General features: G+C 45.7%; 2 protein-coding genes across 2 annotated transcripts in view; both read right to left on the reverse strand.

Moving 5' to 3' along the window:
* Positions 1 to 7921: 7921 nt before the first annotated feature.
* Positions 7922 to 18430, reverse strand: part of LOC139160367 (zinc finger protein 420-like) — a 34672-nt gene continuing 24163 nt past the window's right edge. The window contains exon 8 of the mRNA XM_070738130.1: positions 7922 to 9490. Within this exon, the coding sequence (XP_070594231.1) occupies positions 8629 to 9490 (862 nt within the window). The 3' untranslated portion in view covers positions 7922 to 8628. The remainder of the gene's footprint in view (positions 9491 to 18430) is intronic.
* LOC139163232 (zinc finger protein 620-like) lies at positions 9987 to 15022 on the reverse strand. The gene is made up of 4 exons (XM_070744186.1): positions 14900 to 15022; positions 14713 to 14780; positions 10229 to 10358; positions 9987 to 10009 (listed from the first exon to the last, which is right to left on the reverse strand). The coding sequence occupies exons 1-4, from the start codon at positions 14931 to 14933 to the stop codon at positions 9987 to 9989; spliced, it is 255 nt and encodes an 84-aa protein (XP_070600287.1). The 5' UTR covers positions 14934 to 15022.

Below are 18430 nucleotides of genomic sequence, written 5' to 3' on the forward strand. Positions count from 1 at the left end.
GTTGCTTTGAAAGTCGGCCCCCTCCGCCCATGGCTTCTCGTTGCTTCCCCGAAAGCTGCGCGTGTGTGCACGCGCGCACCCCAAAATACCCCCGCGTGCACCCTTTTTCACGGCTGCGCGCTCCTCATCCCCCTGCCAGCCCGCGGGGGGGCGGGGAGGCGCCTGCAGCAGAAGGGAAGGGAGCCGCGGCTGCCCCTGCCTCCCCACGGTGCCTCCAGCCCCTCGGCCTTTCGGCGCTGCCCCCCCGCCCACCCCCTCTCCTCTTCCACTGTCTCCTGCCTTTCGGCGTGGCTCCTCCCGCACCCGGAATGCACGCCCTGCCCGTCTCACCTTTGCCGAGAGCACTTTCGCCCCGGGCTCTCAGCAAGGGGGTTGCAGGAGAGACGGGGCAGGCGTTCTCTCAGCAGAGGCCAGCGAAGGTGATATTCAATGTCGGGGGCGCGCGGGCGATTGCGCGCGCTCCCTACCCCCCTGCTAGCCCACTCGGAATATTCAAAATAAGAAAAACCTTCGCCGGTGAAGGCTTTTCTTATTTTGAATATTCCGAGCGGCTAGCAGGGGGGTAGGGAGCGCGTGCAACCGCCTGCGCGCCCCCAACATTGAATATCACCTTCGCAAGCCTCCGCTGAGAAGAACAGAGAGAGAACGAGAGTGAGTGAGAGTAACAGACAGCAAGATAGAGAGAAAGTGAGAAAGAGAGAGAGAGAAAGGGGGGAGAGAAAGAGATAGCAAGAGGGAGAACAAGAGAGAGAAAGAGTGTGAGAAAGAAAACAAGAGAGAGAGAGAAAGCAAGAGAGAGAGAGAGAAAACAAGAGAGAAAGTGAGAAAAAGAGAAAGAGGGAGGGAGAGAAAGAGAGAGAGAAAGAACACGAGAGAGAGAAAGCAAGAGAGACAGATAGGGAGAGGAAAGGAGAGAGAGAAATGAGAACAAAAAGGGGAGAAAAAAGGAGAAATGATTGAGGCAGAGAATGAGAGGAGAGAGAAACAAAAGAGAGAGAGAGGGGTGATTCTTGAAGCATATGGTAAAAAGCACCCAAATAATAAGAAACGCCCCCAGCCCACACCTGTTTTTGAAAAGAATAAAAGAGAAAAAACCCCAGCCCTCAACTGGTTTTGGAAATGGTTCCAGTGTGTATACACACACACACATAAGTGGGGGAGAGAGACAGGGATGGAAAAAGAGGAGAAGTGAGAGGGAAAAGGAATGAGGGAAAAAGGGAGGAAGAGAGAGAAATGACAAACATGAGAGAGAAAAGGGGGAAAGACAGGAGAAGTACCCAGAAATGAGATATAAATTTGAGTAGGGATGATTGATGATTGACTGTATTTATAAGGGGATGTTACATGGGATTGTATATACGAGGGGGTTATGTATGTATATATGTATGTATGTATGTATGTATGTATGTATGTATGTATGTATGTATTTATTTATTTATTTATTTATTTATTTATTTATTTATTTATTTATTTGATTTGTGTCATTTTGGTTGGTGGTGTGCCCCAGGATTTTGTAAATGTAAAAAATGTGCCGCGGCTCAAAAAAGGTTGAAAATCACTGGTTTAGTCGACGGGACCCGAAGAAGGCCCACTCTGTGGGACCTAACCGGTCGCTGGGATTTGTGCAGCAGGAGGCGGTCCCGAAGATATTCTGGTCCGGTGCCATGAAGGGCTTTATAGGTCATAACCAACACTTTGAATTGTGACCGGAAACTGATCGGCAAGCAATGCAGACTGCGGAGTGTTGGAGTAATATGGGCATACTTAGAAAAGCCCATAATTGCTCTCGCAGCTGCATTCTGCACGATCTGAAGTTTCCGAACACTTTTCAAAGGTAGCCCCATGTAGAGAGCATTACAGTAGTCGAACCTCGAGGTGATGAGGGCATGAGTGACTGTGAGTAGCGAGTCCCGATCCAGATAGGGCCGCAACTGGCACACCAGGCGAACCTGGGCAAACGCCCTCCTCGCCACAGCTGAAAGGTGTTTCTCTAATGTGAGCTGTGGATCGAGGAGGACGCCCAAGTTGCGGACCATCTCTGAGGGGGTCAATAATTCCCCCCCCAGGGTAATGGACGGACAGATAGAATTGTCCTTGGGAGGCAAAACCCACAGCCACTCCGTCTTGTCTGGGTTGAATTTGAGTTTGTTGACACCCATCCAGGCCCAACAGCCTCCAGGCACTGGCACATCACTTCCACTGCTTCGTTGACTGGACATGGGGTGGAGATGTACAACTGGGTGTCATCGGCGTATTGATGATACCTCACCCCATGCCCTTGGATGATCTCACCCAGTGGTTTCATGTAGATATTAAATAGCAGGGGGGCGAGGACCGACCCCTGAGGCACCCCACAAGGGAGAGACCTCGAGGTCGACCTCTGACCCCCACTAACACCGACTGCGACCGACCGGAGAGGTAGGAGGAGAACCACTGAAGAACAGTGCCTCCCACTCCCAACCCCTCCAGCCGGTGCAGAAGGATACCATGGTCAATGGTATCGAAAGCCGCTGAGAGGTCAAGGAGTACCAGGACAGAGGACAAGCCCCTGTCCCGGGCCCGCCAGAGATCATCCATCAACGCGACCAAAGCAGTTTCCGTGCTGTAGCCGGGCCTGAATCCAGACTGTTGAGGACCTAGATAATCGGCTTCTCCCAAGGACCGCTGGAGTTGAAGTGCCACCACGTTCTCAACAACCTTCCCCATAAAGGGAACGTTGGAGACTGGACGGTAGTTATTAAGCACGGCTGGGTCCAGGGAAGGCTTCTTGAGGAGTGGGCGCACAAGTACCTCTTTATAAAGGGCCGGAAAGGACCCCCTCCCCAAGGAGTCATTGACAATCTCCTGGACCCAGCTCCGTGTCACCCCTCGACTGGCCAAAACCAGCCAAGAGGGACACGGATCCAGTAAGCAGGTGGCGGAACTCACAAGCTCCAATGGCCTTGTCCACTTCATCAGGTGTCACCAAGTCAAACTCCTCCCAGACAGATGGACAAAGACGTTTAGCCCCAGTCGCCTCGACTGACTCGTCAGTCGACTCTGTTTTACAATTGGAGTCGAGGTCCGCTCGGATTCGAGCGATTTTATCAGTAATTAGTAATGATATAACAATTATTCTATAATTTCTATTGTTCTGTGCCTGTCTCTATTCCCAACCTTGACTAATGAATGGCTCAGGAGTTATCTAATACACATTCTATTTGTTCCATCTCTGTTCCTACCGGTAGCATCTAGCTAAGGCTTCCAAGATGCCTAACTCTCTCTTACTTTTACCAGCTTTCTAAACATCCAGGATTGATACAAGCTTTACACGAGCATATTCCCTGTGAATACGCATTCTTTGTTCTTGCAAGACAGATCCCAAAATTACAGGTTTCCTGGATTCCTTTCAAGAGTATGCAATAACATTGCTTTGTTTTAACAGACAGCCCAGGAATGGGAAACTCTTGATGGGCTTTCAAGGCTCTCTTATTATACCACAACATTAAAGACCTCTAATAGACTTGGTGGTGTCTGATTCCTGATCTGGATTGTCTGAAAGGGTTGGTGCTCTGTAACTGCGGACAGAATTAGAGGAAGCAGATTATTTGGCTCCTTGACAATCAGTTTCTGGCAGCATGCTACATTGAAGTTGCTCTTGTTGCATTTATCGTATTTTTCAGAGTATAAAATGCACCAGAATATAAGACGCACCTTAATTTTGGGAGAAGAAAACAAGAAAAAAAGAATTCTGCCTCTGCCTAACAGCAGGTTTTAAAATTGTTTTTAAAAAAATATTGGATTTGTACTTTGTGTAGAAACATAGAAGACTGACGGCAGAAAAAGACCTCATGATCCATCTAGTCTGCTCTTATACTATTTTCTGTATTTTATCTTAGGATGGATATATGTTTATCCCAGGCATGTTTAAATTCAGTTAACCACGTCTCCTGGAAGTTTGTTCCAAGGATCTACTACTCTTTCAGTAAAATAATATTTTCTCATGTTGCTTTTGATCTTTTCCCCAACTAACCTCAGATTCTGCCCCCTTGTTTTTATGTTCACTTTCCTATTAAAAATGCTTCCCTCCTGAACCTTATTTAACCCTTTAACATATTTAAATGTTTCGATCATGTCCCCCCTTTTCCTTCTGTCCTCCAGACTATACAGATTGAGTTCATTAAGTCTTTCCTGATACGTTTTATGCTTAAGACCTTCCACCATTCTTGTAGCCCGTCTTTGGGTCCGTTCAATTTTGTCAATATCTTTTTGTAAGTGAGGTTTCCAGAACTGAACACAGTATTCCAAATGTGCTCTCACCAGTGCTCTATATAGTGGGATCATAATTTCCCTCTTCCTGCTTGTTATACCTCTAGCTATGCAGCCAAGCATCCTACTTGCTTTCCCTGCTGCCCGACCACACTGCTCACCCATTTTGAGAAATCACTACCCCTAAATCCTTCTCTTCTGAAGTTTTTGCTAACACAGAACTGCCAATACAATATTCAGATTGAGGATTCCTTTTCCCCAAGTGCATTATTTTACATTTGGAAACATTAAACTGCAGTTTCCATTGCTTTGACCATTTATCTAGTAAAGCTAAATCATTTACCATATTACAGTCGCCTCCAGGAATATCAACCCTATTGCACACTTTAGAGTCATTGGCAAATAGGCAAACCTTCCCCTATTTCACTCACAAACATATTAAACAGAATAGGACCCATAACAGACCCTTGTGGCACACCACTTGTAACCTGTCTCTGCTCAGAATACTTGCCATTAACAATAACTCTCTGATGTCTATGCTTCAATCAGCTGCAAATCCACTGAACTATCCAGGGATTAAGTCCAATCTTCACTAATTTATCTATCAGCTCTTTATGTGGAACCATATCAGAGGCTTTGCTGAAGTCCAGATAGGCAATATCCACAGCACCACCTTCATCCAACACCTTTGTGACATATTTATGTTATTTTTTTTATTTATTCATTTGTCCAATACACAAGTACATAGGAAGAAAATAGACATGTGATAATATAAAAAGGGTGAAAGTGGGCTTAGAGGAGAGGAAAAATGACAGGAAGAGAATATATAACATAGGTGAAAGAAAGGAAAGACAATTGGACGGGGGACGAAAGGCACACCAGTGCACTTATGTACGCCCCTTACTGCCCTCTTAGGAATCTGGCGAGGTCAATCGTGGAGAGTCTGAGGGAGAAATGTTGGGGGTTAGGGGTTGACACAATTGAGTCCGGTAATGAGTTCCACGCTTCGATAACTTGATTGTTGAAATCATATTTTTTACAGTCAAGTTTGGAGCGGTTCGTATTGAGTTTGAATTTGTTGCGTGCTTTTGTGTTGTTGCGGTTGAAGCTGAAGTAGTCATCGACTGGTAGGACATTGCAGCATATGATCTTGTGGGCAATACTCAGATCATGTTTTAGACGCCGTAGTTCTAGGCTTTCTAGGCCTAGGATTTTACGTCTATTTTCGTAGGATATTCTGTTTCGAGTGGAGGAGTGAAGGGCTCTTCTGGTGAAATATCTTTGGACATTTTCAAGGGTGTTGATGTCTGAGATGTGGTATGGGTTTCAGACAGATGAGCAGTAGTCTAAGATGGGTCTGGCAAAGGTTTTGTAGGCTCTTGTGAGTAGAGTGAGATTGCCTGAGCAAAAGCTGCGTAGGATCAGGTTAACAACTCTAGAGGCTTTTTTGGTGATATTGTTGCAGTGGGCTTTAGCACTTAGGTCATTCGATATTAGTATTCCAAGGTCTTTTACAGAATGTGGGTTAGCCATGGGAAGTTGTTTATTCAGTTCGTATGTGCAGTTAGGATTCTTTTTGCCAATGTGGAGGGTAGAGCATTTGTTGGTTGATATTTGAAGTTGCCAGGTGTTAGACCAGCTTGAGACAAAGTCCAGGTCTTTCTGGAGGGTGAGTGTATTATCAGTGGTGTTGAAAAGTTTCACATCATCGGCAAAAAGAACACAGTTGCTTTCAATATGGTCACAGAGATCATTGATGTAGAGAATGAAGAGGGTAGGACATAGTCAAAGAAATCAATGAGATTAGTCTGACATGATTTGCCTTCAGTAAAGCCATGCTGATTTGGGTCCAATAAGTTATTGTTTTTTAGCTGCTGATTTATCCTCTTTTTGAGTAGAGTCTCCATCATTTTAACTACAACTGATGTCAAGCTAACTGGCCTGTAGTTACCATCTTCTTCTCTACTGCCCTTTTTGTGGATAGGCACAACACTGGCCATTCTCCAATCCTCAGGAACATCTCCTGTTAACAGGAATTGGTTAAACAAATCAGTCAGGGGAGTAACAATGACAGATCTGATTTCTTTAAGAACTCTGGGGTGGATGCCATCTGGACCCATTGCCTTATTTATCTTTAACTGTTCAAGTTCTTCTAAGACATCGGCTTCTAAGATCACTGGAGCTGAATCCGTACAGCTGGAAGCAATGCTATATCCCTCTATAGTATTATATTGTAAGGTGTCTTTTGAGAAAACTGAACAGAAGTAGCTATTGAAATGGTCAGCGATCTCCTTATTCTCATCAATGCATGTATTATTCTCAGTACTAAGCTTCGTGATGCTGCAGTTTTTCTTCTTCCTATCACTAATATATCTGAAGAAGGTTTTATCCCCCTTCTTTACAGATTTGGCAATTTCTTCCTCTTTTGAGGCTTTAGCAGCATATATTATCTGTTTTGCCTCCTTCTATCTGATTTTATACACCTCTCTATCAGCTATACTTCCAGACTCTTTATACCTCCTATAGGCAGCCTTTTTTTCATTGGCTATTGCTTGTTGTGCGCCGCTCTGAATCCTCAGAGAGGGGCTGAATACAAATCTAATAAATTATTATTATTATTAATCAGGATTAGTAGCGTCCTCATTTCTACCTGGATTTTGATAATGAGCAGCAGAGATCTTTTTATATGTTTTAACAAGAAAAATGAATTTTGCTTTCTAAGATTACAGAAATGTTAAGTGAATAAGACATTACGAGTAGTCATGTATGATTTTATAATCTTCTTTGTTTTGTATTATTAATAAAACATATTAGTAGCAGATATTCCTTTTTTTTAAAGAATCCACTTTTGTTGCATAATGTAAATCTCAGAGTTCTGCTATGGAAGTGATCAGTTTACTTCTATAGGGTGACTAAATAAATTTCCCCAGAAAAGCTCACTCAAGTAATACTAGGAAAACATAAAAGAATAATGAGATTTCTTTATAGCACATAGTCCTCAAATCTTTAATCATTCATCTGTTCTTTAAACTGTTTAATCATTCATCTGTTGACATTTTTTCTGCAGAAATTGGGATGGAATTTAACTGGAGTGGGTGTGGTGTGATATGATTTTGATGGGGGCAGAAGACGGGTTTGGCTCCATTCCCCAAATGTCCCGTCTTCCTACCTATAGCCGTAGGCATTGAAAGCCAAGCTTTCTCAGAGTAAGGCCTGATAAAGAGGCAGCACACCAATCCTCCTGGACCTGCCATTTCGTAAACATGCTACCGGGCTTTCCAGCAAGCCCATGTGCCTTTGCTGCCTCCGTCGGAGCCTGATTCCCGAAGCAACCCAGGGAACTGCTTAGAAAGCCATTTAAACGAAAGCATTTTCAGGAGGCAGATCCCCCTGCCCGATTGCAAAAGTGGTGCCTGAAATGTGAGGATGATGGAGGAAAGCTAACCCCCTAGAAGATAGACTGAAGATACAGATGGCTCTTGACAGACGTGAGCGCTAGGTTCTATCTGACAAAATGCAATGCAATGCAGAGAAAAGTAAAGTCCTACACTTAGGTAAAAAAAACCCCAAAAGTATACATATAAACTCTTTGTAGCTTGGGGAGGGCGAAACAAGAGCCTACTAGATCCATGAGAAGTTGGGAAAGAGTCCATTTCCGGCACCAGAGGGCAACTGGGGGGCGGAGGAAGCTGTTTTCACCCTACCCAGGCATTGAAATACTGTATGGGTGTGGGCACTCACGCATGTGCAATAGGGCACAGTCTTTCGGCACCCAAGGAAAAAAAGGTTCACCATCACTGAAGTACTGCATCCAGTTGTGGTCACTACACTATAGAAAAGATGTTGAGGCTCTAGAAAAAGTGCAGCAGAGAAGAAGCAGAATGATTAGGAGACTGGTGACTAAAACATATCAAGAATGATTACAGGAACTGGACCTGAAGAGCAGGATGACAGGAGACATGGTAGCAGTGTTCCAATATCTGAGGGGCAGCCACAGACAGGAGGGGGTCAAGCTATTTTCCAAAGCAACTGAAGGCCACAGAAGGGATAATGGATGGAAACTGATTAAGGATTCAACCTAGAAACTAAAGACATTGACAACAATCAACCAGTGGAACGAACAGCTTGCCTTAGGAATTTGTGGGAGCTTCATCACTTGAGAATTTCAAGAAGAAATTGGACTGTCATTTGTCAAAGATGGTGTAGGGCAGCGATGGTGAACCATTTTTTCCTCATGCCCATGCATGAGTTCCCACACCCATAATTCAATACCTGGGGAGAGCAAAAACAATCCCCCCCCCCTGGAGGGCCTCTGTGAGGATCGTTTAATGGAAGTTAAGGCTAGTCTGTTGTTTAAAGCCCTTTCAACACTCCATATATTTATTTGACTTCTCCCGTGTAGATCCTTTGATGGAATGTAAGTTTATGGCTTGTAATGAAGCCCTTCCCAGACTCCATGCATTTATATGGCTTCTCCACTGTGTGGACCCTTTGATGGCGTTTAAGATCAATGCTTCTAATGAAGTCTTTTCCGCACTCCATGCATTTATATGGCTTCTCTCCTGTGTGGATCCTTTGATGGCATGTAAATGAACTGCTTGTAATGAAGTCCTTTCCACACACCATGCATTTATATGGATTCTCTCCTGTGTGGATCTTTTGATGGGACTTAAGTATACTGCTTGTAATGAAGCCCTTCCCACACTCCATGCATTTATATGGCTTCTCCCCTGTGTGGAGCCTTTGATGGCGTGTAAGATCACTATTTTTAATGAAGTCCTTTCCACACTCCATGCATTTATATGGCTTCTTCCCTGTGTGTATCATTTGATGTTTAGTAAGATTACCAAGGTTTCTGAAGCCCTTCCCACACTCCATGCATTTATATGGCTTCTCCCCTGTGTGGATCCTTTGATGGCGTGTAAGATCACTACTTTTAATGAAGTCCTTTCCACACTCCATGCATTTATATGGCTTCTTCCCTGTGTGTATCATTTGATGTGAAGTAAGATTACCAAGGTTTCTGAAGCCCTTTCCACACTCCATGCATTTATATGGTTTCTCCCCTGTGTGGATCCTTTGATGGAGTGAAAGTTCAAAGTTTGTTCTAAAGCTTCTTCCACACTCCATGCATTTATATGGCTTTTCCCCTGTGTGGATCCTTTGATGGCGTGTAAGACTACTGCTTTTACTGAAGTCCTTTCCACACTCCATGCATTTATATGACTTCTCCCCTATATGTCTTCTGTTATGGGAAGCAAGATGACCACATTGGTTCTTTCCACTCTCATTGTATTTAAATGGCTTCTCTCCTATGTGCACTACTTTCTCAGATACCACTCTTTCTTTAGAAAGAGTTAAAGTCCAGCTGTAATTTTTTCCATTGTCTTTACATATGGAGTCTTCTGGGTTTGGCTGTGTTGGATTATATTCATTTACATCTATGTCTTTGAATAGTCCTTCTCCTAGCCCAATATATTTTTTCTGTATTTTTCCTAGTTGTTCAAGAAAACCTTGCAACTGAGCATCAGCTGAAGATGGGCTTTCCTTATTCAAATTATTTGGTGGGTTTTTCTTCTGCTTTTGTTGTTCCATTTGATTTGCAGGCTTCTCTGTTCTGTTCCCAAGTCTGAACTTTTGGAATAGTTCATTCGACTCTTTATACCCTTGCAAATTATAACCTATAAGTGAAAAGAGGAATTAAAATGTTAGCAAGGTTAAGAATGAAGGAGAAACATCTAAGAAAGTAATTTTAGAAAACCTAAGATTTATTGGAGGTGGGGCAATTTCAGATGAGCCCTCTCAGTATTAACTTTGAAACTCGTTTTTTTCCTATATTATATGCAGTAAAACAGCATATCTTTGCCTTCTCCCTCTAAAGAGATGACCTCTATTTGGAGATACTTAAATAAGAAACAGTCAATGGCATCTAACCACATCATGTCTTCCTGAGCTCTTCCTGGAGAATAGAAAACCTTACCTAAAGAAGCCGTGTTTCTGTAATTTTCCAACATGACTTCCCAATGCAGAGCTTTTTGGTGAGGATCCAGCTGAGACCACTCGTCCTCAGAGAAATAAACAGCCACATCCTCAAAGGACACGAGACGCTCCTAGGAAAAAAATAGTACAGAATAGGCCTGGGATCTGCCCTTTTGTTTAGAAATTCTCAAAGCAAAATTATGCACTAAGGTCTATGCTTAGTAGGATTCCTGGATTGAGATGAGAAAATGGACAAAACAAAAAGGATTTGACTTGAAAAATATTTTAGGCAGCCTTTATCAGGATGTTTGGTGCCATTTAGTTAAAGATCCATTTCCTTCTGGATCGCTGATGGATGATCTCTGGCTGGCCTGGTGCTGCTCGACCACTCAGTGGCCTTTGATACCATCAACCATGGTATCCTTCTGCGGCGACTGGAGGGACTGGGAGTGGGAGGCCCCGTTCTACGATGGTTCTCCTGCTACCTCTCAAGTTGTTCGCAGATGGTGTTAGGGGCTCAAACTCAACCCAGACACGACTGAGTGGCTCTGGCCATTTCCTCCTAAGGACCATTCGATCTGTCTGATCATCGTCCTGGGGGAAGAAACCTTAACTCCTTCAGATAGGGTCCGTAACTTGGGTGTCCTCCTGGATTCACAGCTGAACCTTGAACATCATCTCTTGGCTGTGGCCAGGGGGACCTTTGCCCAGGTTCACCTGGCGTACCTTTTGTGACTCTATTTGGACCCGGAGGCTATATGCACAGTCGCTTTAGCCCTCATTACCTCCTGTCTTGCAATGCGCTCTATATGGGGCTACCCTTGAAAAGTGTTTGGAGACTCCAAATGGTTCAGAATGCAGCCGCGCGACATTTCATGGGTGCACCTTAGTACACTCATATACTCTGTGAGCTGCACAGGCTCCCTATTAGTCTCCGGGCACAATTCAAGGCATTGGGTATCTCCTATAAAGCCCTATATGGCTCATGGCCAGATTATTTACAGGACTGTCTCCTGCCACATACCTCTCAGAGACCAACTAAAGCACACAGGGTTGGCTTCCTTCAGGTCCCGTAAGCTAAACAATGCAGGGTGGTGTGGCCGCAGGGGAGGGCCTTCTCTGTTGCAGCCCCGACTTTATGGAACAAACTCCCCCTCAAGATCCCATGACCGTGTTCATTACTGCAATGCTCTATACATATGGCTACCCTCGAAGAGTGTTCGGAACGAAGTCGCTCGAGCTGTTAGGGGTGTACCTAGGTACAACCATATAATACGTACACTCTGCTCCTCCCCCTCTTCCTTCCTGGGTCTCTGCGGCCTCCGGTCCTGGGCGCTACGTCCAGAGACCCGAATCGAGGAAAACCTATGCGCGCAGACGTCTGCACATGCAAGCGGTTGTTATTTCCGTTTCCGGTGTGAACGCCGAGAGGATCGAGGAGCTGCCGCTCCTCTGAGATTATGGCAAAAAACACCAATCAATGAATCAATCTAGGCCAGTTATTGTTTGATTCCTCTCTGTTGCTGAGCCCTCTGTTTAGAGCAGTGATTTTCAACCTTTTTTGAGCCGCGGCACACTTTTTACATTTACAAAATCCTGGGGCACACCACCAACCAAAATGACACAAATCTAATAAATAAATAAATAAATAAATAAATACATACATACATACATACATACATACATACATAAATAACCCTCTCATATATATAATCCCATGTAACATCCCCTTATAAATACAGTCAATCATCAATCATCCCTCCTGAAATTTATACCGCTGTCTCATTTATGGGTACTTCTCCTGTCTTTCCCCCTTTTCTCTCTCATGTTTCTCATTTCTCTCTCTTCCTCCCTTTTTCCCTCATTCCTTCTCCCTTTCACTTCTCCTCTTTTTCCATCCCTGTCTCTCTCCCCCCCTTATGTATGTGTATGTATACACACTCCAACCATTTCCAAAACCAGGTGAGGGCTGGGGTTTAATTCTCTTTTATTCTTTTCAAAAACAGGTGAGGGCTGGGGGGGTTTTCTTATTATTTGGGTGCTTTTTACCATATGCTTCAAGAATCACCTCTCTCTCTTGTTTCTCTCTCCTCTCATTCTCTGCCTCAATCATTTTCTCATTTCTCCTCCCCTTTTTGTTCTCATTTCTCTCTCTCTCCTTTCCTCTTCCTGTCTCTCTTGCTATCTTTTTCTCTCTCTCTCTCTTGCTTTCTTTCAGTATCTCTTGCTATCTCTTTTTCTCTCTTGCTTTTCTTCTCTCGTGCTTTTTCTTGTTCTTTCTCTCTCTCTGTTGCTCTCTCTCATTCTCTTATTTTCTCTCTCTCTCTCTTTTCTTTCTCTCTCTCTTAGTCTCTCTCTCTCTTGTTCTCTCTTATTTTCTTTCTCTCTCTTTCATGCTTTCTCTCTCTTGTTCTTTATCACTCTCTCTCTCTCTCTCTGTTGCTCTCTCTCGTTCTCTCTCTTCCTTTCTTCTCTGTGGAGGCCAGCGAAGGTTTCCCTTAGTTTGAATGTTCCGAGCAAGCAGCTCCTTTACTGACAGCCCGGGACAGGACTGTGAGAGGGGTGGGCGTTCCCACAGCGCTTGGAGCGGCTAGCGGCCGGATCGCCAGCGCCGCTGCAGCCACCGCTGTGGAAGAAGCCGCACCCCAAAAAAGCTTGAGAGAAGGAAGGATCGGGCTGGCGGGGACAGCCACAAGTGGAAGCCTCAGCCCTGGAGCCCCCTCGCGCCCATGGCTTCTCGTCGATGTCTCTGCCTGCCCGATCCGCTGGAGTGCTAATAGCAGCGGCGGGCAGGAGCCCCCCCCCCGCTATTCCCGCCGCCGCCACCGCTATTAGCACTCCCGCGGATCGGGCAGGCAGAGGCATCGATGAGAAGCCATGGGTGTGAGGGGGCTCCAGGGCTGAGGCTTCCACTTGCAGCCCCCCCCCCCTATTCCCGCCGCCGCCGCTATTAGCACTCCCGATGCCATTGCCACCGTGGGGAGGCAGGGGCAGCCGCGGCTCCCTTTACTCCTACTGCCGCACCTCCCTGCCCCTGCCTCCCCACGGTGCCTCCGGCCAAACGCGCCTCTGGCTTCTCCGCCCTGCCCCATTGCCCGCCCACTCTCCTCCGCCGCCGCCTCCTGCCTTGGGGCGAAGAGTCCGGGACTGTGTGGCTTTGCGCCATGAAGAGAAAACGGCAGCAGGGAAAAGTCGGCCGTTTTCTCTTCATGGCGGAAAGCCACACAGTCCCGGACTCCCGGCCAAACGCGCCCCTGGCTTCTCCCCCCTGCCCCATTGCCCGCCCGATCCACCCACTCTCCTCCTCCGCCTCTCGCCGCGGCACACCTGACGGTGTGTCGCGGCACACCAGTGTGCCGCGGCACACCGGTTGGGAAACGCTGGTTTAGAGGTTCAGAAACTGAGTGCTGCTGTGCTGTTTCATTGAGCGCCGGGACAACAGCACCGAGAAATCAGCTGGCGGCCGCTCCAGGACGCCGAGATGAAAAGAACTGAGCTGAGATGGAAAGATCTGTGAACTGAGCAAATTGAGCCTCTTAGCACGGCACCGGGAAGTGAGAGTGGCGGATGCCGAGGCGGCAGAGGTGAAGGGTTCTTGCTTAGTAATCTCTCCTCCCCCATTTCCATCTTCTTTATTCTTTGTTCTCTTTGAAGATCATATTGAAGGACTGTGCCCATAGTGGAAGATCTTATAACAAAGCAGACTTAAAGAAAGAGCTATGGAGGACATTGTTTATTAACTTGACCTGGAGCGATTGATTGATTGATGAATTTTTTATAGAACTGATTTTAGATTAATTGATTAATTAATTATATTAATTGTCTCAGTTTAATTTAATAATTAGCCGGTTAACCATTTTTAATTTTATATTTTTAATTAATTTATTGTGGGGTAATTTTAGAGATGGATGTTTGGGATCAGATGGAAGTTATGTATGAGATGAATGGATCCTAGAACCCCCAGTCGGGCCTCCCAGACACAAAAAATTTGAGAAGATGCACAAACGGCCCGTGCGTTTCCCTCCCTTCCCTTCGAGTCATTGCAGCCGGACAGTAACTGTCCACCCAATCCACCCATGAGGCTCCCTCCGGCCAGCCTGCACTCTCTCTCTCCCCCCGTCTCCCCCCTCCTCTACCTACCCACGAACGATGTAAATGCCAGCAGTAATGAGGCAAAAGGGGTGAGTTTTCTGCTTGCACGCATTATTGGCTTTTCCATTGATTCCTATGGGAAACATTGTTTCATCTTACGAACTTTTCACCTTACGAACCTCGTCCCGGAACCAATTAAGTTTGTAAGATGAGGTATAACTGTATTGGTTTTTAAAAAGAAAAATCCTAATAAACAACCTCTTTTGAAGTTTTGTTGTTTGGGGTCATGAAAGTTAGGCATTCCAAACAGGAAGAAAAAAATGGAAGGACACTAGCTTGAAATTTTGAAAAAAAGGGAGAATACAAATCTAATAAATAATGTTCCTCTCTTACTTGAATTGGAGGTTCAACCCTGGTTTCACCTTCACCATAAGGAAGAGTCAGCGTCCCTCTATTCTCGCCTGTGAGGGACACAAGATGCAAAATTAACAAAATAGGAGGAGGGGAGCTCTAATAGCAAAGACATGGAGAAGATGAGCCAGCTGAGATCTCTATGGGGAATGGGAGAATCTTGTATTACCTGTGCATATTTCTTGATGTGTCCCATCTCTCATGCTGAAGACATGCTGAATAGTCCTGAAGAAAAACAGTTCCCGAGGGGTATTGGATAGATGCCTCTTTCCCTCAGGATCTCTGTTCTCCACAGTGAAGGGCTTGAAATATAAGCCAGAGAAAAGAAAAATAATGAAAGGACCACACAAACCATGACATAGATTCTTGTTCTGTTCTTTCAACACCAACTGAAAGCACCCAATATCCATCAGTTAGGTTGGAAAAGAAGACCATCCCTATAAAGCTTAAACAAGATTACCAATTTAAATAAACTTGTCGGCAAATTTATTTGGCAACATAAAAAAACAAGAATTTGCCTTAAATACTTACAAATGCCAAAAGAGGAGGGAGGCCTTAGTTTACCAGCTTGGAAACAATACTATAATGCATCTACAGTGATCTCTCAATTAGCGCGGGGGTTACGTTCCAAGACCTCCCGCGCTAATCGATTTCCGCGTTATAGTGGTGCGGAAGTAAAAAACACCATCTACGCATGCGCGCCATTTTTTTCATGGCCGCACATGCGCAGATGGTGGAGTTTGCGTGTGGGCGGCGGGGAAGACCAAGGGAAGGTTCCTTCAGCCGCCCAACAGCTGATCTGCTCCGCAGCGCGGAAGCAGCGAGGAGCCGAAGATGGGGTAAAGGCAAAGGGGAAACCCCATCTTCGGCTCCTCGCTGCTGCCGCGCTGCGGAGCGGATCAGGTGTTGGGCGGCTGAAGGAACCTTCCCTTGGTCTTCCCGCCGCCCAGGCAAAGGGGAAACCCCAAGATCGCTTGCCGTTTGCCGCTTGCCGTATTGCAGCTTGGAGCCTTGCTTCGCCTCCTTCGCTGCAATACGGCAAGCGGCAAGCGATCTTGGGGTTTCCCCTTTGCCTGGGCGGCGCTGGGGCCATGCGGAGCCACTCATCTAGGGGGGGCGTGGACCGGCAAGGTGCCCTCCGCTCTCTCTCTTTCTCCCCCTGTTACCGGTGTGGTATAAGAGAGAGAAAGAAAGAGAAAGGAGGGCGACTTGCCAGTCCACGCCCCCCTGGATGAGCGGCCCCGCATGGCCCCAGCGCCGGACTCCGCCGTTGCCTCCGCCCTTGTTCGGCTCTGCAGCTCCACCCCCTCCTCGGTGTCCCCGGCACCCAGCGTCCCCACGCCGCCTCCACCTCCCGGTAATGCGCCCGACCTCTGCCTCTCTCTTTCTCTGCCTCTCTCTTTCTCTCTCATATACCACGCCGGCAACAGGGAGAGAAAGAGAGAGAGAACTTATTTTTTAATTAATATTTTTTGAAAAACCGCGTTGCAGCGTTTCGCGCTAATCGAGACCGTGCTAATCGAGGGATCACTGTATTTCAATGTGGATCAAAGATTGGATCAAATTAGATAACACTAGACTACTAAATTTAGAGGGCCATGATCTCCACTCTGGCTGGCATGCATTTTTATGGCAAGGAAAATGCAAAACGAGCAAATATTTCACAAACCATTATATTAGAAATTCGTTAAGTTATTAATTCGTTATTAAGGCAAAAAATTAAAAATCAAGAATATAGGGGTGTCCTGAAATGGTTCTTACCCTTGGAAGCTTATACCCACCCGAACTTTACAAAAATTATGTAAAATAATTACATATAAACATATAGTTACAGAGGAAGGGAATATTAAGACAAGAGCGGAATTAGATAAGGAAGAAATTAAGTTAGAATGGTGGGAATACTTACAAATTAAATCTAAATATGAAAAGGATACGAGAGATTTAGGAATCCAGAAAGAAAATATATTGGACAAATTATTGTTAGGGCCCCAGGAAAAAACAATTCAGAAAATATATTGCTATTTACTTTCTCAGATTGAGGAAAAGGGAAAAATAAAGTTAAATATGAGGAAATGGGAACAAAATTTTGGTTACAATATAGAATTTGAAATCTGGCAACAAGCATGGGAAAACTTAAAAATGATTTTAACCACATCTTACAAAGAAAATTGGTTCAAAATGTACTACAGACAGCATATAACAATTAGCTAGAATTGACAAAAAATGCCTATCAAAATGTTGGAAATGTAAAAGTGAAATTGGTTCTTATTACCATCTCTGGTGGAAGTGTGACAAAGTAAAGGGTTTCTGGAATATAATTACAAATTGGCTGGAAGAAATATTCCAGCAAAAATTAGAAAAACACCAAATATATTTGATTATCCATATAACCACTGCGGCCAGGTAAATCTATGCCCAATATTGGAAGAATGAAGAAATCCCTCAGGAGGAAGAGATCACAGAAAAAGTCATACTCTGTGCAGAAATGGATAAATTAACGTTAGAAATCAAAAATAAAGAAGAATCAGACTTTTATAAGTGTTGGGGGAGGCTCTGTTTGTGGTTAGAGAAAAAAGGAAAAGACGTGGTTAAAATAAGATCAGAAAAACATTTATTTGACAAAACTATTGCCTGGTATTAGAATCTATTTTTAATATTAAGATATAGAATGTTTTGTATAATTTAAGATGTGTATTCTTTTTCAAAACTGGCATATGAAAATAATTTAATAGAGCTATATGTTACCATAGTTGGAACTGTTTTTTCTATAGGATATGCTGTAAATATGTCCAAACACTGTTTGTTTGTTTTTCTTTGTTATATGTCTTTTTTTCTCTCTGTTGTTTTTGTTTTTGTTTTAAATGTAGTGGTATCGATTTATGTATTATGTATATACAGTGATCCCCCGCTCGTTGCGAGGGTTCCGTTCCAGGACCCCCCGCAACGAGCGGGTTTTCGCGAAGTAGCGCTGCGGAAGTAAAAACACCATCTGCGCATGTGCAGATGGTGTTTTTACTCCCGCAGCGCTAGCGAGGAGCCGAAGATTGGGGGCGGCGGGGCTGTTTTAAAATGTCGCCGCCGGCATGGGGGGCTTCCTAGCAGCCCCCCAAACCCGGGTTCGGGGTCCGGGGGGTGCTGGCAAGCCCCCCATGCCGGCGGGCGACATTTTAAAACAGCAGCGCCGCGCTGGCTGTCGGCGCTTTCGAGCTGAGTCCTGGAGCGAATTCGCTCCGGGACTCAGCCCCAAAGCGCCGACAGCCAGCGCCGGCGAACGGCTTCTCCGCGCTGGCTGTCGGCGCTTTCGAGCTGAGTCCCGGAGCGAATTCGCTCCGGGACTCAGCCCCAAAGCGCCGACAGCCAGCGCCGGCGAACGGCTTCTCCGCGCTGGCTGTCGGCGCTTTTGAGCTGAGTCCCGGAGCGAATTCGCTCCGGGACTCAGCCCCAAAGCGCCGACAGCCAGCGCCGGCGAACGGCTTCTCCGCGCTGGCTGTCGCCGCTTTCGAGCTGAGTCCCGGAGCGAATTCGCTCCGGGACTCAGCTCAAAAGCGCCGACAGCCAGCGCCGGCGAACGGCTTCTCCGCGCTGGCTGTCGCCGCTTTCGAGCTGAGTCCCAGCGAGGCGGTGGGCTGGGAGCCGCAGGTGAAAGGAGCTCGGGCATCGGAGCGCGGCGCCAGGCATTGTTCTCCGGACCCCGCCCGCA

Source organism: Erythrolamprus reginae, chromosome 2 (genome assembly GCF_031021105.1).
Source record: "Erythrolamprus reginae isolate rEryReg1 chromosome 2, rEryReg1.hap1, whole genome shotgun sequence".
In the NCBI taxonomy this organism is placed as follows: domain Eukaryota; kingdom Metazoa; phylum Chordata; class Lepidosauria; order Squamata; family Dipsadidae; genus Erythrolamprus; species Erythrolamprus reginae.